General features: G+C 49.6%; 1 protein-coding gene across 3 annotated transcripts in view; it reads right to left on the reverse strand.

Moving 5' to 3' along the window:
* Positions 1–24,866, reverse strand: part of SLIT3 (slit guidance ligand 3) — a 625,193-nt gene that overhangs the window by 26,310 nt on the left and 574,017 nt on the right. For 2 of the 3 annotated variants that reach the window (XM_007171383.2, XM_007171384.2), the window contains 5 exons: positions 21,354–21,493; positions 19,596–19,689; positions 15,230–15,367; positions 8,246–8,486; positions 6,106–6,236 (listed from right to left, as the gene is read on the reverse strand). In XM_007171383.2, coding sequence (XP_007171445.2) covers positions 6,106–6,236; positions 8,246–8,486; positions 15,230–15,367; positions 19,596–19,689; positions 21,354–21,493 — 744 coding nt within the window. The remainder of the gene's footprint in view (positions 1–6,105; positions 6,237–8,245; positions 8,487–15,229; positions 15,368–19,595; positions 19,690–21,353; positions 21,494–24,866) is intronic. The other variant, XM_057541374.1, reaches the window with a different exon arrangement.

A 24,866-nucleotide genomic window follows, 5' to 3' on the forward strand; every position in this document is an offset into this window, starting at 1 on the left:
AGCAGACCTTACCATTTGTGACAACATGAATGGACCTTGAGGGCATTATGCTAAGTAAATAAGTCAGAGAGAGAAAGGCAAATACTATATGACCTAACTTATATGTGGAATCTATTGTAAAACAAAACAAAATGAAAAAACCTGAGCTTGTAGATTCAGAGGAAAGACTGGTTGTTGCCAGGGGTGGGGGGTAGGCGAAATGGATGAAGTGGGTCAAAAGGTACAAACTTCCAGCTATAAGACAAATAAGTCCTGGGGGTGTTATATACAGCATGGTGACTACAGTTAATATTCTATATTTGAAAGTTGCTAAGAGTAGATCTTAAAAGTTCTCATCACAAGAAAAAGAATTATAACTATATGTGGTGATGGCTGTTAACGCGACTTACTGTGGTGATCATTTCACAATACACACAAATATCGAATCATTGTTGTACACCTGAAACCAATATAATGTTACACATCAACTATATCTCAATTAAAAAAATTAAGCATTGATTCCAAATGGAAACTTCCCATAACCTTGTCTGTGCCAGTAGGTGCTTGTGGGTTAATAGGTCACCTTCTTCCTGGCATATTTTAACCAGGGTCTCCTGGAAATAATGCCTAAAGCTGGTGGTTTTCAAATGGGGCCCCTGGAGGTTTGACGTGGGCCGTGATGAAGGTTCTGATTTCTCACCACCACCTTGCAAATCACAATGGTTCCATTTCTACTTTTATTTATTTATGTATTTTAAATCTTGGCCTTTGAAGTACGGATGGGAAAAATGGCTTTGCTGCTAGAAAAGAGAAGAAAATTGGGAAAAGGAAAGCAAACTCAAAACCAACCTGCTCTGAACTCTAAAAGAGATGATCCTACTGTGGTTCCAGGGCCCAGTAATTAGTCGCCTGGAAAGACACTCAGGGACTTCAGGGGAGAGAGGGGCTCTGACAGTCTTCGTTGTTACCCTCTAAGCTCGATGAACCTGCATCGACTGGGAGGTGGGAAGCTTTGGCGGTGCCAGAGCCAGGCTGGGCGGCCCCTGTCTGGGACTGGTGTGAGAACGTATGTTGGCCAAGAGTGGCCCATAGAGTTCTCTTCTGCTTTTTTTTTTTTTTTTCCCCCCACACACACACTGTATTTTATTTTTACAAGAGATAGATAGACTGACACCAAGCATTGTACATGGATGACCACAACAAAAGCAACAATGATTGCAATTACCAAACATGAAACACACTTATACTATGTCATAATATTGACATTCAGTCCAGTAATCCTCCACTGTAACAGCTCCTTTACTTTGCAGTGAAAATTGATTTGTATATTCTTTTCCTCTGAGTCCTTGTGGGATTTTTTTTTTTTTTTAATTCAGACAGAAAGTCACAAAAATTATACTCATCCTCATCAGTTCACTCAGTCCCATGTAATTAATTTCTTTTTTTTCATCTTGATCTTTTGTTAGCACTTTTATGAGTTCATCAGTTTTTCATTAGAGTTCTGAAAATGCTTATTCATTCAGTTCAGCAGTACAGTCAGTTACCAGAAACCTGTACTTGTCAGAGTCTTTTCCATGAATCTCTTCTGCTTTTAATAACAATTGTTGGGGGCCGGGGGAGGAGACATGTGTTGAGAGCTGAACTAGGCTGGGTACTTGCATTCTCTCATTGAACCCTAACAACCCCCAGGTGGGATGTCCCATTTTTTCTCCATTTTAGAAATGAGACCTAAGGCTCAGAGACTGTGTCTAGTCTGAAGTCTTAAAGTGGGGCTGGTAGAAGCAGGACTCAAATCCAAGCTCCCAAGGCACAGGACCCCACACCACCCTGGGACGAATGGTCATTCCTCGATGCGCTAGGCGTGCTCACCTGGATGCTGAGGTGTGACCACTAGGTGGCGACAGAGCCCCACAAAGAGTTCCCGGGATTCCGGTCAGGCAGCAGCCTGAGACCTCAGCCCGCATCGCAGCAACCCCGGACTCCTGGACCATCGGAGCAGGGCCATACTCCCTCTCTAGGCCCCGCCTTTAATGCCCTAGCATGTGGGAGAGCGGGTTCTGGTGGGAGCCTGGCCTGGATCTAAATCCCAGCTCTGCCACTTCCTGGCCTCTGTGCCAAGGATGCATCTGAACATCAAGTTTCTCATCTCTAAAACAGGAGTGATGACGCACGTCCGGGGCTTGCGGATGAGAAAAAGACCTGGCAATGGATGGGTTTAGTGGTAATTAAGACAAAGGGAGCATGCACTGCTTGCCAAAGAGAGGTCTCCTGGGGTGTTTTAAAATGGCCAACATTTAAGCCCTGAAGCATTTTACATAGAAACCCTGAATTTCTAGCTTCTTTTGAGAATCCGCTTTCCCACACAGCTGCATCTGCTAGAGCCATACCCTCCAGGCTACCACAGTCCCCACCACTCCCTATTGGGCCTCATTTCCCCCAAGTCTGTCAGCTCATTCAGCCCCTTGGGCCTTGCAGGCAGGGGAGTTTGCTCCTCAGACAAATCTTGGAAGTGAGGAACAGTGCAGTCTGTCCCCATTCCGGGGCAGGTAGGGCTTGGGTGGGTTTTTGTGTATTTCCCTTGGGCCTAGAATAGAACCTCATCACCTGTGACTCCCGCTGGGCACCCCCAGGAAGGAGGGCATGAAACCCAGCTGGCTCCAGGCCTGTACATCCCTGCTGGGGGCCGCGGTGGGCAGAAGTCTGCAGACTGCCACCTCCCCTGAGTAGACCAGCCTTGGTTTGCCTCCCTGGCTCTGAGGCTTTGGAGGCCAGAGCTCGCTGCTGTGACTCTGAGGAGGAGATCTCATTGTGAGGCTGGGATGGCCTCCTGGTCCCATCAGCTGCTGGTCAGCTGGGCCCCTGCCCTCTGTTAACCCCGGCATGGCCTCCTTGCGTACCGATGGAGTCTCCCCTTCCCCAGAGCCTCCTCACTTCTCAGCCTGCGGAAATGCTCACGAGCCACAGCTCACGTCTCAGCTCAAACATCACCTCTTCCTCCAGGGAGCCTTTCCTGGTCCTCTAAGCAGAACCAGCCATCTGCTGCTTCTTCACTGTGCCCACAGCATGCACTGGCGTCTCCTGTGAGACCTGTTTTATCCTGCTCAGGCAACAGTTGCTTATTTACATGTCTGCCTTCCTCCCTGGATTGTGTTTTCCTGAACGCGGTGGCTCCTACACCCAGCCCAGGACCCACACGAGGTGCTGGAAGCAGCTTCTGGCAGGCAAGAGCTCTCTGCAGGAGGCCCCCTTCGTCTTGTCACTAACCTTAAACTTGCACCCCCATGCTCTACTCATCTCCAGCCCAAGCACACCTTTCAGATCTTTTGATCGCATAATACTTTGCCTAATCTGTTGGTTCTTTCCACAGATCAAAGAAGTAGAAATGAATAAGTAATTAACAGATGACCAGATCTCTTCACTAGCTTCCCCTTCAGTAATCTCACAAACTGTGTAAGCAAGATAGCATCTAAAGAAAAATCACAAGAAGTCGACAGGTCTGCACATAGTAGGAGATGGTGGATGACTGTGACCCCCCCGTCTCAATGATTAACTGAGACTGCTTCCGTTTTTCCCTTTAAAAACTTTCACGGCCGAGCGGAATCTTCCGATGTGGTTTTTGGGGGACACTGAGTCCATCATCTCCCCAGATTGCCAGCATTCTGATTAAAAGCAACTTTCCTTTCTACCAACATTTGCCTCTCTCTCTCGAGTATCGATTTTTGAGCGGCAAGCACCTGGCCCTGATTCAGTAACAACGCCTGAGAGATGTTACTGAGGTGAGTGAAAGCGTGCAGTGTTGGGGCAAAAGCAGGGCTGCCTAGAGAAAAGTATTTGGATGCAAAACCATTCTTTTGTTTTTGGCTGCGCTGCATGGCACGTGGTATCTTAGTTCCCCGATCAGGGATCAAACCCACCCCCTGCATCGGAAGCTTGGAATCTTAGCCACTGGACCACCAGGGAAGTTCCCACAAAACCATTTTTAATACGAGATTCTTAGAGACTTGGGCCCTTTAGGATTTGGGGCTGAAGGGCACTAAATATCTGTCACCAGGCTTGGCATGAGGATCCTGGCAGGGACATCCTTTACTTGGTTCCTCCCATGGGTAAGAGAAGGGGCCGGGGGTCTCCCCAGGGCCACCTGCTAACTCTCACCTGACTCCCTGACAAGGGCTGGAGATGGCAATTCTCCGGGTTCCTGATTCATTCCTCCCACCCTGATTAAGACAACGGCAGAACGTTCCAACATTCCTACCAACAACACACCTCTCTACCAAACCAACAGCTAACATCAGTGTGGGAAGGGCGGGGAAGGTCCCCAAGCTCTGGACAGAGCCCAGCTGCTCCAGAGTCTGGCTGTCACCTTCTGTCCTTCACCTGCCCACGTACAGGCTCAACTTGCGAAGTGCTTTCTCAACCTCCAGCCCCCAGGAACACCCCTGGAGGGACGTGGTGCTGTCATGCACGGCACACCGGGGAGAACACGGAGGCAAGATGTGGAGTAACCTGGCCAAGCCCAGATGCGTCTGACGCCCCAGGCTTTATGTAGGGCTGCCCTGGCCCCGCCCCCGGCTCTCTCTCCCCTGCACTTCCCCCATGACCAGCAGCCCCAGGAACAGAGATGTTAGGAGGCCCTGGCTCCAGGGAACTCTGAGGCTCCTGGGACATCCATGGTACCTGCTGTCCTAACCTGGCTGGTCTTCCCTCCAGCCACCCTCTGTCGTGACCCTTCTGCTCTGGTCGCTGCCTTTTCATTGTCCCTCAGGCTTGTCGCTGCTGTTCTCCCAGCCTGCCGGCCCACTGCTCTCCCTGATCACACAAATTCTTCAAGACCCCTTGCAAATGGCTCCTTCTCCAGGAAGCCTTCGTGGGTAAGCTAGCACTTCTCAGAATCACCTAGAGGCTCCTTAAAACCGGTGGCTGGGCCCGACCCCAGAGCTTCAGTCGGTAGGTCTGGGGTGGGGTCTAAAGATGTGCATTTTTCTAACAAGTTCCTGGCTGCTGCTGCCGCTCTGGGGCTTCACCTCGAGAACCACTGGTTTGCACCAATGGTTTTCAACTGGGTTTGTTGGAGGCGTACTGGGGGCCTTCGTGAGAGTTCGTGTGAAGGAGGAAACTTTGCTCCCCCCAGCTCTGCAGGTCAGCTTTGCTTCTGTGCGTTTAATATGATGGAGTTCCATGTAAAGTTTTGATTGAAGAAGGGATTTAGTTATCGGGAAAAAATGCTGCCCTTCACTCACCCTGATCAAATGTGCTCTCGCTTCCAGAGGGGAAAGGCTGGCCTCTGGATGTGGGTCTCTCTCACATCCTATGTTTTCCCCAAGTAATGGCTCTCCTTCCACGGGAGGTTCTATGTGATTTTAAGTGTAACACAGACAAACATTTCTCACTTGAGGAGCTACTTCTATAAGTATTATAAAAATATTTATAACTAAAATAATTTTTAAATGTTAATAGTTTAGAATTCATTTTACTGAGAAGTAGGAAAAAATTCTAACATCTTGAACTAGCAGAGCTGTGATTTCACAGATGATATTACTCAAGCTGAAGCTAAATTTAAAAAGGGAACAGATTTAAAGCCGACGTAAGGTAGCGTGTTAGGTAACAGCCCAGCTGACATACTGATAATGTAAAAATCAGGGTGATGGTTGGAAAGACTGCAGTTTAGGAAAAACTGTCCTTTAGAACGGTTTGAAAGTCACTTGAGGAGTCCTGCTCCCTCTGTGCTCTGGAATTTCTTCCCCTTGAGTTCCATGCTCATCTCCCCCCTGTTTTCTTTCTTAAACTAATACAAGATTAGGATGACATTTTGAAAAGGGCATCTCGTTAAGCAGCCTCGTCCCCATTGGAGTACAGGCTCCGGCCCAGTAGCCAGCTGGCCATTTATCTTATGGTAATGAGGTGTCATCTCCCCACGGGGTCTGCCTTCCTCCCTTCCACTCCTGCCTCTTCCTCCGAGACCGCCTCTCTCGCTCCCACCCGCCACTCTGTGCCAGCGGAAAGTGTGTGTGTGTGTGGGGGGCAGGGAGAGGCGGCACCAGAGCCGTCCTGGCATCTTCTCCTAGTGCTGGAAGCAGGCGCGAAGGTGCGAGGGGGCTTGTGCTATGGGGGCGGGACTGTGGTCCTCACCTGTACACCGTGGTTGGCGGGGAGCTCAGGCTGTCGTAGACGAGCCTCACATGGCCCTGGTACAGCTCCAGTGCCAGGGGGTCATTGTCTCCCTTGTAGAGAAGGATGCCGTTGTCCTTGTCCGTGGCCACCTGGAGGGAGTCATGAGGGTCAGGCCTCCCCTGAGTCCCCACCTCTCCCGTCCCCGCCTCACAGAGCCCTCTTCCAGGTGGCCTCTTCTGAACGAACCCTGGATCTGAATTCATGTCCTTATTTTCTCCTTTATCTAGTCTGTTCATTTCCACAAGGAAGGCCTATACTTAATGCTCCAGCAAATGCTGATTGAGCAATTCAACAAATATTTATGGAGTCCCCTTTATGTGCTGCTATGTTTTTATGTACGTGTGTGTGTGTGTGTGTGTGTGTGTGTGTGTGTGTGTACACATATATAAAAATGCCTGGAGCCCTGAGCTCTGATCTAGCCTCTTGGGGCCTTGGTGTCTCTATATAAAGTATAATAATAATTATAAACAAAACACTACCTGTTACTACTTAATTCTGTGTTTACTATGAACCAGGCACTGTGTTAAGTGTCACCTAGGGAATTTTTTAAAACACAGTGTCTGGGCTTCACCTCAAACCACTTGCATACAGATCTCTAGAGGCCACAGCCAGGCAAAGATACGAAGTGCCCCAGGAGATTCTAAAGTGTTGCCAGGCTGAGAAGCACTGGTTTCAAAGATGCTGCCCAGAGGGCGTCTGTTTGCCAGGCACAGGGCACCAGGGGTGGGGCTCTCTGACCAGCCTCTTGGCCCCAACTGCCCAGCCCAGGAGCAGCTGATGTTGGCCTGGGGCCAGACCTTGGCAGAGGCCAGGTCCATGTAGGAGCCCTTGCCCACGAAGCTGACGGTGAGCAGGGGGTCTGATAGGACACTGGGCTGTCCAGGGCACTGGGTGCTGCTCTGGTTATTGGGATGTAACACTTGCGTCCCTGGGTGGCTGGGACTGAGGGAGGAAGGCAGGAGGGCGATGAGGGGACCAGGGGCGAGGGCAGTGATGGCAACCAGAGCTGCTTTCTTGTGTACACCTGGGGTCAACCCCCATCTCAGAGGCCTGCCCACTGGACTGTAGGCTCCACGAGGTGAGGCCGTGTGAACTTTCATACATCTCTGCAGCCCCAGTGCCTCAAATGGTACCTGGCAGGGGTGGATGCCCAGTGGCTCTTTGTTGAATGAATATTTTCTCCATAAGCTTAAACCTGGGCTAGTGTGGCCATAACCATAGGAAGAAAGGGCCTTAGCGAATGCTATGTGGCGGAGCCACTAACTGGCCTGCACCCTCTAGCTGTGTCTCTGGGGTCCCCCCTGCCCACTCCCACTGAGCCTACAGGCAGGGGCCTGCTCTTTATCATACCCCTTCCCTTCTCTCTCTGCCCCCCAACAGCATTGAGGTCACCCAGAAATGTAGTCTGGAAGAACTAGTCAGGTCCATAGGTAAGGAACTTGACAGAAGTTAGTTGGAAAAGAATTTGGTTCATACTGAATGGTTTCCTGTTCCCTGAAAAATGCCCTGCTCCCTTGTGCCTCTGGGCCTTTGCACATGCTGATCTCTGAGGCTCGAATGCACCACCCCCCTTCATCCTGCACCATCAGCCCCTCACCCTTCCGCCCTTCTCCAGGCAAACTCCTACTCATCCTTCAGATCTCAGCTTAGTTCTCATTGCCTCTGGGGAGCCTTCCCTGATTCTTCCCAGCAGGCTGGGATCACTGCCCCGCCCATGTGCTCCCACAACACCCAGGGTTGTCATTGTCCCTTTTCTTGTCATCCTGCCCTGGGCAAGGGGCTTCGCCTGTCTTGTCCACCACTGAATCCCCAGTGCACAGTGTCTGGCATGTAATAGTTGAATGAATATTTCCTAGAGAAAAGAATGAATGAGGCTGGAGTGGGGGCTGCTCTGTGCAGTGAGAGCTGGTCAGGAGCTGTCTATAGAACCCTCTGGACAGAGCTGGTCCCCGTCCCCCCAAGCTGAGTGTTGTCCCCTTATGATGTGTAGGGAAGCGGGCAGGACTGCTGCCATCTGGGGCATCCCAGCTGTTCTCGGAACAATCAGAGCTTGGGGGCATGTTAGGGTCCTTCCAAGGGCTGGGTGGGTGGGGCGCACCTGCAGGGAGATGTTGGCCTGGGGCCGGACCTTGGCGGAGGCCAGTTCCACGTAGGAGTCCTTGCCCACGAAGTTGACGGTGATGAGCTTCTCGCACCTTGGGCCGGCGAAGCCCGGGGGGCAGCGGCAGGTGGGCTCCTGCTGCACCACGATGCACTGGGCCCCATTCTGGCACTCGTACTGGTCGCAGGGGCTTGTCTGTAGCAGGACCATGGGCGGGGGGTGCTCGCAGTAGAGCCCGCTGGGAGGGAGGAGAGGAGGATGGGGGGAGGGAAGATGGGGAACGGTGAGAGGAGACATCAAGTTATTTAGGCCAAAGAGCCGCTAGCAGAGACCATGGCATGAGAGGGAACTGAGACTAGTTCCAGCCCTGCTAGTGACTGGGGCAAGGCCTGATCCTTCTCTAAGCCCCAGATTTCCCATTTTTAAAATAATGGGGTCAGACTAGAGCATAGGTCCTCAATTTCAGTGTCATCAGAATTGCCTGCGATGAATTTGTTGTAAGTACAGATTCTCATCCAGCCATGGATCACTGGATAAGCAAAACGGGGTACATACACACAAGGGAATAACACTGAGCCTTGAAAAGGGCATTTTGACACATGCTACAGTATGGATGGACCTTGAGGAGATTATACTAAGCCAAAGAAGCAGATAGAAAAAGACAAATGCTGTCTGATTCCACTCATATGAAGTACCCAGAGTGGTTAAACTCATGGAAACAGAAAGTAGAATGGTGGCTGCCGGGGGACTTCGCTGGTGGTCCAGGGGTTAAGACTCCATGCTTCCAGCGCAGGGGGTGTGGGTTCAATCCCTGGCCAGGGAACTAAGATCCCACATGCCACGTGGTGCGGCCAAAAAATTAAAAAAGAATGGTGGCTGCTGGGGCCAGGGGAGGGGGAACGGGAAAATGTTGTTTAATTGGGTACAGAGTTTCAGTTTGCTAGATGAAAAGAGTTCTGGAGGAGTTCCCTGGTGGCACAGTGGATAAGAATCTGCCTGCCAATTCAGGGGACATGGGTTCAATACCTGGTCCAGGAAGATCCCACATGCCACGCAGCAACTAAGCCCGTGCACCACAACTACTGAGCCTGCGCTCTAGAGCCCACAAGCCACAACTACTGAGCCCATGTGCTGCAACTACTGAAGCCCGTGTGCCCTAGAGCCCACGTGCTGCAACTACTCAGCCCACGTGCTGCAACTACTATGCCTGCATGCGTAGAGCCCGTGCTCTGCAACAAGAGAAGCCACCACAATGAGAAGCCCACACACCGCAACGAAGAGTAGCACCCATTAAGAGAATTCAGTACCACCAAACCAGCTTTACAACAAATGCTAAAGGAACTTCTCTAGGCAGGAAACACAAGAGGAGGAAAAGACCTACAAAAACAAACACAAAACAATTAAGAAAATGGTAATAGGAACATACACATTGATAATTACCTTAAATGTAAATAGATTAAATGCTCCAACCAAAAGACATAGACTGGCTGAATGGATAGAAGAATAAGACCTGTATATATGCTATCTACAAGAGACCCACTTCAGATCTAGGGACACATACAGACTGAAAGTGAGGGGATGGAAAAAGATATTCCATGCAAATGGAAATCAAAAGAAAGCTGGAGTAGCAATTCTCATATCAGACAAAATAGACTTTAAAACAAAGACTATTACAAGAGACAAAGAAGGACACTACATAATGATCAAGGGATCAATCCAAGAAGAAGATATAACAATTGTAAATATGCACCCAACATAGGAGCACTTCAATACGTAAGGCAAATGCTAACAGCCATAAAAGGGGAAATTGACAGTAACACAATCATAGTAGGGGACTTGAACACCCCACTTTCACCAATGAACAGATGATCCATAATGAAAATAAATGAGGAAACACAAGCTTTAAATGACACATTAGACAAGATGGACTTAATTGATATTTATAGGACATTCCATCCAAAAAAACAGAATACACTTTCTTGTCAAGTGCTCGTGGAACATTCTCCAGGATAGATCATATCTTGGGTCACAAATCAAGTCTTGGTAAATTTAAGAAAACTGAAATTGTATCAGGTATCTTTTCCAACTGCTACGCTATGAGACTAGATATCAATTACAGGAAAAAAACTGTAAAAAAAAATACAAACACATGGAGGCTAAACAATATGCTACTAAATAACCAAGAGATCACTGAAGAAATCAAAGAGGAAATGAAAAAATACCTAGAAACAAATGACAATGAAAACACGATGACCCAAAACCTATGGGATACAGCAGAAGCAGTTCTAAGAGGGAAGTTTATAGCAATACAAGCCTACCTAAAGAAACAAGAAAAATCTCAAATAAACAACCTAAACTTAAACCTAAAGCAATTAGAGAAAGAAGAACAAAAACCCCCCAAAGTTAGCAGAAGGAAAGAAATCATAAAGATCAGATCAGGAATAAATGAAAAAGGGCTTCCCTCATGGTGCAGAGGTTGAGAATCTGCCTGCCAATGCAGGAGACACGGGTTTGATCCCTGGTCCAGGAAGATCCCACATGCCGCAGAGCAACTAAGCCTGTGCGCCACAGCTACTGAGCCTGCGCTCTAGAGCCCATGAGCCACAGCTACTGAGCCTGTGTGCCGCAACTACTGAAGCCCGCGTGCCTAAAGCCCATGCTCTGCAACAAGAGAAGCCACCGCAGTGAGAAGCCTGAGCACCACAACGACCCAACACAGGCAAAAATAAATAAATAAAATAAGTAAATTTATTTTAAAAAAAGAAATAAATGAAAAAGAAATGAAGGAAACAATAGCAAAGATCAATAAAACTAAAAGCTGGTTCTTTGAGAAGATAAACAAAATTGATAAACCATTAGCCAGACTCATCAAGAAAAAAAGGGACAAGACTCAAATTAACAGAATTAGAAATGAAAAAGAAGTAACAACTGACACTGCAGAAATACACAGGATCATGAGAGATTACTACAAGCAACTATATGCCAATAAAGTGGACAACCTGGAAGAAATGGACAAATTCTTAGAAAAGCATAACCTTCCAAGACTGAACCAGGAAGAAATAGAAAATATAAACAGACCAATCACAAGCACTGAAATTGAAACTGTGATTAAAAATCTGCCAGCAAACAAAAGCCCAGGACCAGATGGCTTCACAGGAGAATTCTATCAAACATTTAGAGAAGAGCTAACACCTATCCTTCTCAAACTCTTCCAAAATATAGCAGAGGGAGGAACACTCCCAAACTCATTCTACGAGGCCACCATCACCCTGATACCAAAACCAGACAAAGATACAACAAAAAAAGAAAATTACAGACCAATATCACTCATGAACATAGATGCAAAAATCCTCAACAGAATACTAGCAAACAGAATCCAACAACACATTAAAAGGATCATACACCATGATCAAGTGGGGTTTATCCCAGGAATGCAAGGATTCTTCAATATACACAAGTCAATCAACGTGATACACCATATTAACAAACTGAAGGAGAAAAACCATATGATCATCTCAATAGAGGCAGAGAAAGCTTTCAACAAAATTCAACATCCATTTATGATAAAAACGCTCCAGAAAGTAGGCATAGAGGGAACTTTCCTCAACATAATAAAGGCCATATATGACAAACCCACAGCCAACATTTTCCTCAATGGTGAAAAACTGAAACCATTTCCAGTAAGATCAGGAACAAGACAAGGTTGCCCACTCTCACCGCTATTATTCAACATAGTTTTGGAAGTTTTAGCCACAGCAATCAGAGAAAAAAAAGAAATAAAAGGAATCCAAATCAGAAAAGAAGAAGTAAAACTGTCACTGTTTGCAGATGACATGATACTATACATAGAGAATCCTAAAGATGCTACCAGAAAACTACTAGAGCTAATCAATGAATTTGGTAAAGTAGCAGGATACAAAATGAATGCACAGAAATCTCTTGCATTCCTATACACTAATGATGAAAAATCAGAAAGAGAAATTAAGGAAACACTCCCATTTACCACTGCAACATAAAGAATAAAATACCTAGGAATAAACCTACCTAAGGAGACAAAAGACCTGTATGCAAAAAACTATAAGACACTGATGAAAGAAATTAAAGACGATACAAACAGATGGAGAGATATACCATGTTCTTGGATTGGAAGAATCAACATTGTGAAAATGACTCTACTACCCAAAGCAATCTACAGATTCAATGCAATCCCTATGAAACTACCAATGGCATTTTTGACAAAACTAGAACAAAAACTTTTACAATTTGTATGGAAACACAAAAGACCCCAAATAGCCAAAGCAATCTTGAGAAAGCAAAACGGAGCTGGAGGACTCAGGCTCCCAGACTTCAGACTATACTACAAACCTACGGTAATCAAGATAATATGGTAGTGGCACAAAAATAGAAATATAGATCAATGGAACAGGATAGAAAGCCCAGAGATAAACTCACGCACATATGGTCACCTTGTCTTTGATAAAGGAGGCAAGAATATACAATGGAGAAAAGACAGCTTCATCAATAAGTAGTGTTGGGAAAACTGGACAGCTACATGTAAAAGAATGAAATTAGAACACTCCCTAACACCGTATAAAAAAATAAACTCAAAATGGATTAAAGACCTAAATGTAAGGCCAGACACTGTAATATAAACTCTTAAAGGAAAACATAGGCAGAACACTCTATGACATGAATCACAGCAAGATCCTTTTTGACCCACGTCCTAGAGAAATGGAAATAAAAACAAAAATAAACACATGGGACCTAATGAAACTTAAAACTTTTGCACAGCAAAGGAAACCATAAACCAGATGAAGAGACAACCCTCAGAATGGGAGAAAATATTTGCAAACAAAGAAACTGACAAAGGATTAATCTCCAAAATATACAAGCAGCTCACGCAGCTCAGTACCAAAAAAACAAACAGCGCAATCCAAAAATGGGCAGAAGACCTAAATTGACATTTCTCCAAAGAAGATATACAGATTGGCAACAACCACATGAAAGGATGCTCAACATCACTAATCATTAGAGAAATGCAAATCAAAACTACAATGAGGTATCACCTCACACCGGTCAGAATGGCCATCATCAAAAAATCTACAAACGATAAATGCTGGAGAGGGTGTGGAGAAAAGGGAACCCTCTTGCATTGTTGGTGGGAATGTAAATTGATACACTCACTATGGAGAACAGTATGGAGGAGGTTCCTTAAAAAACTAAAAATAGAACTACCATATGACCCAGCAATCCCACTACTGGGCATATTCCCTGAGAAAACCATAACTCAAAACAAGTCATGTACCATAATGTTCACTGCAGCACTACTTACAATAGCCAGTACATGGAAGCAACCCAAGTGTCCATTGACAGATGAATGGATAAAGAAGATGTGGCACATATATACAATGGAATATTATTCAGCCATAAGAAGAAATGAAATCGAGTTATTTGTAGGTGAGGTGGATGAACCTAGAGTCTGTCATACAGAGTGAAGTAAAGTCAGAAAGAGAAAAACCAATACCGTATGGTAACATATATATGGAATCTAAAAAAAAAAAAGGTACTGATGAACCTAGGGACAGGACAGGAATAAAGATGCAGACATAGAGAATGGACTTGAGGATGTGGGTGGGGAAGGGTAAGCTGGGACAAAGTGAGAGAGTGGCATGGACATATATACACTACCAAATGTAAAATAGCTAGTGGGAAGCTGCTGCATAGCACAGGGAGATGAGCTCGGTGCTTTGTGACCACCTAGAGGGGTGGGATAGGGAGGGTGGGAGGGAGATGCAAGAGGGAGGAGATATGGGGACATATGTATAGCTGATTCACTTTGTTATACAGCAGAAACTAACACACCATTGTAAAGCAATTATACTCCAATAAAGATGGTAAAAAAAGAAAAAAAAAAGAGTAGCCCCCACTCGCAGCAACTAGAGAAAGCCCACGTGCAGCAACGAAGACCCAACAGAGCCAAAAAAAAAAAACAAAACGAGTTCTGGAGATGGATGGTGGTGATGTTTGCACGGCAATATGAATGTACTTACTGTACATTTAGAAATGCTTAAGATGGTAAATTTTGTGTTATGTGCATTTTACCACAACCACAATTAAAAAAATTTTTTTAAAGTGTGGGTTTCCAGCTTCATCTCCCCACCCCAAATTCTAATTTTGTAGCTCTGGGGTGGGGCTCTGGAACTTATACTTTCACAAGCCTCGCATGCAGATGGTCTTAATCAGGCTTTGGAACCAACTGCCTTGAGAACTCATGGTTCCTTCCAGGCTCACGTTCTCAGAGTCTGTGACCAGGGCTCAGCTGCACAGTCAGATCTGTACCTCCATGAGTACTGACATGTATACAGGACTGTCCCCCAGTCTGACCCCCCTTAAGTGGCCCCTGCCTCCCCTCCAGGCCCCCCTGGGCCCTTCCCTTCCAGTCAGTGTGGGCACGAGAGCCGGCACCCTCATACCCCTTCCATGTACCCCACAGACATCTGACCACCTGGCCAGGGCCTCCAGTCTCCCCTTTCTCTCCGGGCTTCACTGATTCCAATGACTGACCCCCAAGCCCTCCCATTCACCTCCATTTTCCTGCCATTAGGGCACCATACTGTTTTTGTTCTCCAGCCCAGAAAGAAGACTCCTGCCAGCGTGGCCATGTGGCTACCCACACCCTCCAAGCTGGGCTCCAAAACGGTAGCATCTTTTGTTAGACGGAATCACGCCCAAGTTTGACATACTATGAGCTGGACCCTAAGTCTGACTTCCACATGGTTGCCTTGGGTACCTCTTTTTTTTTCCATCTACAACATGGGGTGAACAAGGTCTGCTCTGGCACTTGGAAGTGCTGAAGAAGGTTTGGGGGAATAAAGGCACCACAGAGACCTAGGGCTAGGGCTGTCTGGGTCTCCACCCTGGTTGCCTGGGCCCACCAGCCCCCAGCCCGCTGCCCCCTGCCATCCGGCCCCTTGACCATACCTGAAGCCCTGGGGGCACACGCACGTGTAGCCGTTGACCGCATCCACGCACTGGGCCCCATGGCGGCACCTGTGGGCTGCGCAGTCGTCACTGTTCACCTCGCAGAGCTTCCCGCTGTAGCCAGGGAGACATTCGCACCTGGAACACAGCGGAGCGAAGCTGTTCTATGGCCCGGCCAAGTCCCCGCAGCTCTTGCGGGCTCCCCAAAGCCTGGCCTGCAGTGGGTCTCATGGGCTGTCCACAGCCTCTGGTCACTGCAAGCCGATGTCTGCCTGCTTCACATGGGGCATCTTGTCAGGAGCCGGCTGAGGAGCGCAGGGCTGCGGTCACACAGGTTTTGGCTTGGATCTACCACTGTCTACACAGAACTAATATTCAGCTTAGCCTGCCTTTGTGCCAGGCACTGGGCTAAGCACCTTTCACAGAGTGCCTTGCTAAGGCCTCCCAGCACCCTGTGAAGGAGGGTCGGTCCCCCTCCAATACCAGGAGGAAACCAGGGCTCCAGGAGAGCTGACCTGACTTCCCTGAGGCCCCCCACCGTGTAACACTTATGTGTGTCAGTGATACTTCGTTTACACTTACGTGTGTCAGACCCTGTTCTCGGTGTATCTGGCACTCACTGCCTCTCTGTGTTTCAGTTTCTTCACTGTTCAGTGTGACTGATGATCAATAACTTCACCTCTTAACAGTGGTTTTAAAAATTAAGTGATACACTCTGCAGGGCACTAGATCCACACCGAGTAAACAGTCAGTGTGATATGTAGAAGGTGCTGATAAGGATGATGAAGAAATGATGCTGTTGGCACTCCCTTTGATTCTATTCTATTGTTTGTTCATTTTTCCCCAGAGATTCGGGCTGATATAAGAAGGTGAATCCCTTTGCCCTTGATAAATGCCTCCTGGTCTCCAGGGGAGAGGATGGGAGCTACTGGCCCAACCCAGGCCCTGCAGGCCGACCCGCCCCTCCCTGGGGAGCATGGTGTCAGCAGCTCCATCACATCCTCGCTGGCCCAGGTTTCAACCCGGCCAGAGACGGCTGCTGCGGTGGGTCTCCCTAAACATGGGCCTGAGACACGCATCTCTGGGCTCCTCTGTCTGGGATGACAATGTGCCGAAGTCCCAGCAAGGAAGACACCAAAGGTGTACCGCCTTACTCACAGCGGCTTCAGCACACAGGCATGTGTGAACACAAATGCTTCCTGGCTCCTGCACACCTCTCTGGGCTCACTGGCTGAATTCTGCTGGGCGGAGTGTAAATAATAACCACAGCCTATCCAAGTCAGAGGAGGAAGGTGGTACGGGCAGGGGAAGGTGTGGTAGGGGTGGCCAGGTGGGAGGAAAGTGAGACCTTGGAATACTTCTGTGACGCAGGAGCCTGACTGGGGAAGCATCAGGGCAAAGGGATAGTCCTCCCTCCGCCCTCTCCTCCCTCCACCCCCTTTAGGATGGCTGGAAGTGGGCTGGAATCACAAGTAGACCCTGGCAGTGCTGGGGCTGCCAGAGCATGGTGCATGCTGTGGATTCACGGCAAGGTAAGATACTCAGGGGGTGGGGTGTCCCTGGAGGGGGGGCGAGTTCTAGAATCTGAGGATTTACTGGACCTGCGTCCAAAAGCTGTGAAATCTGCTAAGATCTGACCTATTTACTTATTTGATGGGTAAATTTGAAATATGTGACTTATTGCTGCACCAGAAGGTGCAAACTTTCACATCTTAGCCCCCATTCCTTCCTAGTCTTTTAAAGGAACAGCTCGGGGATGCCTTTTGGGGGCACATGCTCAGTATATCACAGGCCAGGCCTCTGCTAGGGTTAAACCTGGCCCCAGCAGGCATCTGTGTTTGTGTCTCCTGAATTCTAAGAAGTACCTGCAGAGCAACTCAAGCTGTATGAGCTTCTCCAAGGCAATAATAGCTGCTCACTACTTACAGGGGAAAACCCAGCCTGATAAGCATGGCATTCGAGGCTACTGAGCAGGTCTTTATGAGGAATTAGGGAAGCCACGCTCCCTCGCAGATGAAGCAGTGGAAGTCTGGAGGAAGGTGTGTTTACATCCTTCTTTTCTCCCAGTGCTACAGCCCTCTCCACACCTGCGCTTCCTAAACGAAACACTCAGGGGTCTTGTTAAAGTGCAGCTTCTGATTCAGGGAGTCTGGGTGGGGCCTGGGAATTAGCATTCCCAACAAGCTCCCATGGGATACTGACACTGCTGGTTCGTGGACCTCACCTCCAATAGCGAGGATCTCTACAACATTTCTTCATCAGCCAAAGACAAGCATCTGGTGGTACAACCTGCATTCCCTGTTGTCCTCCAATGTTTTGCCTTTATCTTTTTTCTAAAGCGTAAGGGTTATGCAATTTTGATATGCATTCGACCTACTGATTCTAGACCAGGAGGAGTAACCAAGTGACTTCAGGAGCCTGTGGATTTAGCCAAGGAATCAGTCAGGCCCGGATTGACTCGCATCCCTTTCTGTGCACGTGTGTCGGCTGCTTGCTGCACCTCACTGAGCCTCAGCCCCACATAGGAGGTGGGTAACAGTTTCTACATCCTAAGATCACTGAGTGTTAAGTGAGATAATGCACAGTGCCTGACACAGAGGGAGTATTCAGTGCATGCTAGCCACTGCCATCTTTGTTTCTGTTATTATTTTCAGTGTGCATGGGCAGTGTTCATTATTATTTTCAGGGCTTCAGTATATTATTATTTCAGTGTTCGTGTCACAGATACTGATAGAGTACTATCTGTTCTGTTGAGTTGAGGCCTCATTAGAACAGCATGCAAGGAAATCCCCAAGGATAAACATCTTCAAACTTGGGCAAAGGTTGCACCGACTGCACATCTCTTTTGTTAATGCCCCTGTTGCCTGCCTTGGGATGTGAGTTGTTATGGTGATGGCAGGGGAGGGCGATAACATTATAAAATGTTGCACTGGAAGAAGGGACTTTTCATTTAAATGCATCTCAAAAAGAAAAAAAAATCAACATTACTGAGTTGGTCTGTAGACCTCTTCAAGATTCTAAGAGACATTGTGCATAAATATATCAATATTATCTCAAGATTTTGAAAGCGAGACTGGTTTCTATATTCTATATTGTCCTTGAACTCAAGGGGTCTTGGTTACAGTAGAGAGAGTTTCCAGGGACAAGTAGTAGAGAATCGTGATCTCTGGTCCTAAGCCTCTAGCACCCCATTCCCAGACCTGTACCCTGGACCACTTCTGACCAGTCTCCAAGCTCGCTACACTCGTCCAAGCCAGCGTCCTCTGAGCTTGCCGTCCACTCAGCCTGGAATGCCACTGATCTCCTTTCCATCTACAGATATTCTACCCACTCTTCATAGCTCAGATGCCCGGTCACCATCACTGCCCCTTCTTAGGTACACCCAAAGCACTTTTCCTGTCAGTCTAGCCGGCTCGGCTTTGGGTTCAAGTTTGTGTTTTAAGCATCTCTTCCTACCCCTTTGCTCTTCCTTCAGTTAAAGAGAAGCCCTGATCTGAAGTCAAATCCTGGAGTGGGAAAAGCAGGGTCGGGGGGAGGCATCCCTCGCTCTTACTCAAGCTCAGGGAACTCGATTATGTGAAAGCCCACCCGGCACAACTCCGAGGCGGCAGGAGCAGGTAAGGCAGACTTGAAGGAGGGTGCACGCACCAAAGGACCTCAGCTTCCTTTGCTCCCTCTGAAGCCAGAGGCCCTACACGCCTCTTGCGTTTTCCCTGGTGGTAAGCTCTAGGCTTGGGATATCCAGATAGAAAAGGAAAACACAAGAAGAGGTGCTCACGGCCCCATCTCACCCTCACCTACTCTTAGACTCTTCTCCCACCTGTGGGGCTCCCTCCTTCTCGCAGCGCATCCCAATTCCACCCATTCTTTGGTGGTCACTTCACATCCCACCTCCTAGGGTGGGGGGCTTGCCTCTCTGCTCCAGAAGCTTCTTCCTCCCTGCTCCTCAGAACCCCAGCAGCACTCAGAGCCAGAATCTAGGGCCCTAGGAATTGCTTCTTTTCTTAACCTTTGTTTTGTGTCAACTTTTCCTCCCCCAGGTCCATGGCAAGGGCCTTGGAGGGAGGGAATTGAAAACCTCCTGCGCTACCCACTGCCTTCAGCACAGTGAGAATCTGGGGCCTGAGGGAGAGGGAGAGGGAACGGAGAGGACAGACACAGAGGCTCAGAAAGAGAGACAGAGAGAGACCAAGAGAATTAGACCATGACTGGTCAGAGATACAGAAAAGCACATGGTAACAAACAAGTAACAGGCAGAAAGAGAGAGGAAAAAAAAATATGGAGGGAGCCCCAGAGTCTCTGCCTCAAACCCAGACTGCTGGAGCTGAGTCCTTGGGACCGGGTGCTGGGCACGAACGAGCCTCACCTGAATCCTCTGTCCAGGGAGACGCACTTTGCCTCATGCTGACAGAGGTTCATCCCGGGCACGCAGTGGTCGATCACCTCGTCGCACAGCTCACCTGGTGGGGCGGGTAGAGAACCCAGGCATCAGGGAGGGTACCGGGGGGATGCCCTGGCTAGAAGTCAGGTTCATCCAGCCCCTGGCCAGGAGGTCACGGGTATCAGGAGCCCTGCATTTGCTCTTTTGGCGTCTCCTTTCTCCTGTGCCTCAGCCTCGATTTCCCTGGCAGTGACCATGGGAAGACTGCAGGACCTCACCCGGGCACAGTCACTGCACCACCATTTGGCTATTTCACTTGATTATATAGGGGCGGAGGCAGCTGAAACCACTCCTGACCTTGGGCTATGCTTATTTGTTTTTCCTTCCACACCCATTTGTGGAGCACCTCCTGTGTGGCAGCACTGTGCTGGGGACACAGCCGTGACCTGGCCCTGTCCCCCCCTCCCCACCATGGCTAGTGCGGGGGGCGGGGTGTATCTACAAATAAGCAGGCAATTGATTACAACACAGAGCTGTCAGTGCGATGACGGGAGAACTCGGTGGAAACCCAGAGGCTTCCTGGAGGAGGGGACAGCGCTTAGCAGCACAGCCCACCTGTTAACAGGTAAGTAAGCCCCTTGGATTTTCTCAGAGAAGAAAATATGGAAAGAATGTGAAGTTCTGGTCTCTGGATACATCCCCTTTGAAATTCAGTGTCAGAAAATGCCTAACAGGCCATAAATACCCAAGGATATAAGCCCTGAAATACTCACACCACCTGAAAGTGTGTTGTGGGAATGTGGGAGGTAAGATAGGACGGCAGGGGGGAGGTCCCTGGCACATGCGCCTCTGAGCTTTGCGCTTCCTCACATTCCACCCCCGGCAAGCCAGGTGGAGAGGGATCTAGAAGAAACAAACTTCCAGCCAGGGAGGTTCATTCAGAGGGCAGGCGTGGGCAGGAGAAGGCAGCCTGGGCCGCGGCTCCCAGGGGACGGCGCAGAGGACGGTCCTGAGGATGGCCGGGGAGGAAAAGCAGGACAGGCACAGCCCCGGTGTCTGTTCTCTGTTGCGGTGAGGATACGCTGACACCCCCCCCACCCCGTCCTCATTTTGCCCCGGTCTCTCAAGACCACAGAGAGCACTGTGTGCGTCTAAGCCTCCCCTCACCTGCTGGAGACACCCAGAGAGGTGCGTTCTCCGTGGGGGGCACTTTCTGACGTTTTCTGGCACAGACAAAACCACTACGTCCCATTCTCAGGAACAAAGTACAACACACCAGAACTGCACCCCAGTCCACGGCAGACGCAGGCGGGAAACCGCCTTAATGCGTGTTTCCTCAGCTCCCTCCACCCCTGCCCATGTGCCCACCGTCAGTTCAGACCCGAACAGAGCGTGACCGCAATGCAAGTGCCTCTGTGCCGGCTTCAAACACCACCAGGGCTCCAGGGTTCCCGAAGGAGGGGATGAACACGAACCAAATGAACACACAGCTGAAAGGGCCCTGGGGACCTGTTCAAAGTGGGGAGGAGCTAGTGATTTGCAGGGTGGGGGGAGGAGGCGGCGGAGGGGTGGACAGGCTAGAAGAGAGAGGGCCTCTGGGAAGCCCCTCATAGCACAGTACCAGGTTTTGGGGATTCAAGACTTTGTCCAGAGGGGGACAGGAGGTGGAGTCTTTGGAAGAAGCTAAGAAAGTGGTACCCTTCCAATGCACGCCAAGCCGCACTCGGGCGTCAGGGGGCTCACCTGTGTAGTTTGGTGGGCACACGCACACGTAGTTGTTGATCCCGTCCACACAGGTGGCGTTGTTCTCACAATCGTTGTCCTCGCAGTCGTCCGGGTTGATCTCACACCGCTGCCCCTCGAAGCCCAGGGGGCAGGAGCAGCTGTGGGGGTGTGTGGGTGCGGAGAGGGGAGCCGGGGGTCAGGGAGAGGGTGGGTTGGAGCGGCAGAGGGGAAGGTGGGAAATACAATCAGTCAGGTTTCTCCTCTGGATGGAGGTCCCGGGCAGCACGGTGGACCCAGGAGGGCTTGGGGTCCTGAGCAGGAAGACCCTTAGGAGCCTGAGAGGGCATTTCATCTAGCCCCCTGTCTCCGGGCGGTATTCCATCTCCCCTGGCCCTGGATGGCTACCTCGCCAGGGGGCAATTCCCATCGGCCATGCCTCCTTCACCGCTCCCCCAGCTGGATGTGGTTTCCTGGGTAGAGCTTAAATTCCTCCAGCTGGCTCCTAAGCAGCCTCTGGGTAGTCTCTTTTGTAGACAAGGAGAGAAAGAGCAAAACGAACCCTGCCCTTTTGGTGATTCTCTACTCAAGGGCAGCCTTTTTATCTGGAGCAGGAGCAGGACATAGGTCAGGCTCTGCAACCAGGTTTCCTGGGAGTTAAATTCTGCGTCTCAGTTTCCTCAGCTGTTGACTGGTGCTATTTATCTACCCCCAGGGTGGCTGCAGGCATTCAACGAGATTATACAAGTAAAACGCTTAGAAGGGTACACAGCCCAGCGAAAATGTTCAGAACATGTTAGCTAGATTTAGTTCTAGGCAAAACTACCCACCTCCTTAACCTTATCCTCAGGGATGCCATTTCTCCCTGTCAGGTATTCCTGCTACTTCTGAGCCCCCTCCAGCTTCTGGGGGCTGAGGGAAGGGTGGGAGGGCCCCTCGCCTGCCAACACTTTCTGGTGAGCCTGGCTTAAAACACCATAGATCAGTATGAGGCATTTTCTTAACCTGTCTCTGGTGTGTTAGACCTCTTGGATTAAAAACCTCAACCCCCGTCCTCTGCCCGACCTTGGCCACATCCCCAGGATTAGGCATGCAAAGTAAGTCAGAACTGATGAAGTCAGTTCTGGGCAGCTGACAAGGGGCGAGGGGGCGCTGGGAGGATGCAGGTGGGAGCCGAGCGTTTGATTAAAGAAGCGCTGCAGGGAATCTCACTCTTTCTGTGGCCCATCCCCCCTCGACAGGGGCCAGGGACATACACCCCATCCACGAACGTGTGTTCCAGCCTCAGACCTGGAATTGCAGGCCTCTCTCCATTTCAGAGACTGCTCTGACTTGGGCGTTTAGCTAAACAAAAAAACTAAACTAATACGAAGTGGATTTTTGTGGTCCTAGAATCCTAATTAACCTCCTTCCCTCTATGACCTGAAAACTGGGTCACATTTTCTACAAAAGGCTGGGGGAAGGGTTCTGGGATCTGAGCTCTTGAGCTGGAGCAAAATGACTCTAAGTCCTTTTTTTTCCTCTTAGGGACCCTGGCCATTCATGAAAAAGGTCATTTCTTCAGAGCCAGACAGTGGGTAGTTTCCCAAAGATCTTAAACCACAGTGCTGCCTATTTTCCTCAAATAAGTTACTCTGACTCTCCCTGGAGCCTTAGAACTGCGTAAACGTGGGGTGAGAGTGACGGGTCAGGGGAGCAGGGGTTGTTCACGGACTGGGCAGAGGGTGGGAAAGAGGCTAAAGTTTTTTTCTAGCCTCGCTGGAAACCTTACGGGAGGTGGGGCGGTGAGGGGGTGGAGCTATCAAGGATATCTCAAGAGCAATGTGTTAGCTGTAGGGACAGCTCTTGTTTGAGCAGAGAGACAATGTGTCAAGACTGGAGAAGCATCTGTATGAAGAGGTAGGTGATGCTTCCAGATTTCTGGAAGAGTAAGTAAGAGGTGTCACGGATTGAATTGTGTCCCCTCAAAAAGATATGTTGAAATCTTAACCCCCCCCCCAGTACCTGAGAATGTGACCTAATTGGGAAACAGAGTCACTGCAGCTGTCATTTGTTAACTGAAGACCACATTCACCGGAGTGGGGTGGGCCCCTAATCCTATATGACTGGTGTCCTTATAAGAAGATGGCCATGTGGAGACAGACACAGGGAGCAGGCCATGTGCAGCTGAAGGTAGACATTGGAGTGATGCAGCTGCAGGCCAAGAAATGCCAGAAACTGCCAGCAGCCATCAGAAGCTAGGAAGGGGCGAGGAAGAATCCTCCCTTGCGGGTTTCAGAGGGAGCATGGCCCTGCTGACACCTTCACTCTGGGCTTCTGACTTACAGAGCTGTGAGAGAATCCATTCTTTGGTTCCAAGCCCCCCAGCCTGCGGTACTTTGTTATGGCAGCTCTAGGAAACAGATAGAGGAGGGACAAAGGAGCAAAGCCTCCGTCCGAACAGGTGGCTCTCCCTTTGCCAGCCTACCAGGTGCTGCCCTGAGGGGCAGTGCTTTCCTGCTGCTTGAGGAGCCCACACGAGCTATACCATCCCAGGGATGTGGGCCGCATTGCCTGCACCCTCCACCCCATTTTCCTAATCCTGTGGGTCTGGGCCATTTTCCTTGAAAATTAAGTCCTAAAAATATTTCCAGTTCCTTTGAAATCCTCAACAACGGAGGGTGGAGACGGGATCCTTCCGCTCACCTGCAGAGAAGGGAGCAACACAGTCGCCTGCAGGGGGCGCTCCTGTCCCTTGCCGAGGCGGGTCCCTGGGCTCGGGGGTGGCGGTGAGGGGGCACAGGGGGCGGGGGCAGAGCCAGGCTCTCAGTCCTGGAGGTGTGATTCCTGGCTGAGGCCAGGTGGCCACCACCGTGAGATTTCTGGGTGGTTTCTCCCCCCACCCCACCCCCGGGGCTCTCAGTGGGTGAGAGTGCCTTGTTTGGCCTGCTCCAGGCAGGAAAACGAACTCTGCCTTGCTTTAAGAGTTGATTCTGATGGGGCGGGCTTGGCAGATGGACACGTGGGCGGCTGGGTTCCTTGGGGAGAACCCAGAGCCCAGAACCTGATGTCTTTCGCAGAACAGGCAGCAACCCTGGCCACAGGGCTTTTGATAACTGTTTGCGACCTGAGCGCTAAGACCTCCGCACACAGCTTGCCGCCAGATGCCCCTCCTTTACCGCCTGACCCACTCACTGGCTCACTGGGGGTGCCAAATGGGCCAATTGCCACTGGTCTGCTTTGCCAGGGTAGGGCCCAGGAAACTGGACATGTGCACACAGCTGGGAGGGTGGGAAGCAGGGAGGGGCCTGAGGTTTGGCAGAGCTGCAGAAGGCCCGCTCCAAGGACAGGGATGAGAAGAACCTTAAGTGCCTTCTACCCCTTTTCTTCCTGAGCTCTTAATGCCAGGGAGGAAAGAGGTGGGGTTTGGAGACTCAGGAATGAGTGTCAGGATATGGGACCTAGAGCCAATCAATTCTGTGCCTCAGTTTCCTCATCTGTTAAATGGGGATAGTACCTACCTGTACCGGATAGGGTCCTCGTGAGGATTTAAAT

The sequence above is a fragment of the Balaenoptera acutorostrata genome, chromosome 2 (genome assembly GCF_949987535.1).
Source record: "Balaenoptera acutorostrata chromosome 2, mBalAcu1.1, whole genome shotgun sequence".
Classification (NCBI taxonomy): Eukaryota; Metazoa; Chordata; class Mammalia; order Artiodactyla; family Balaenopteridae; genus Balaenoptera; species Balaenoptera acutorostrata.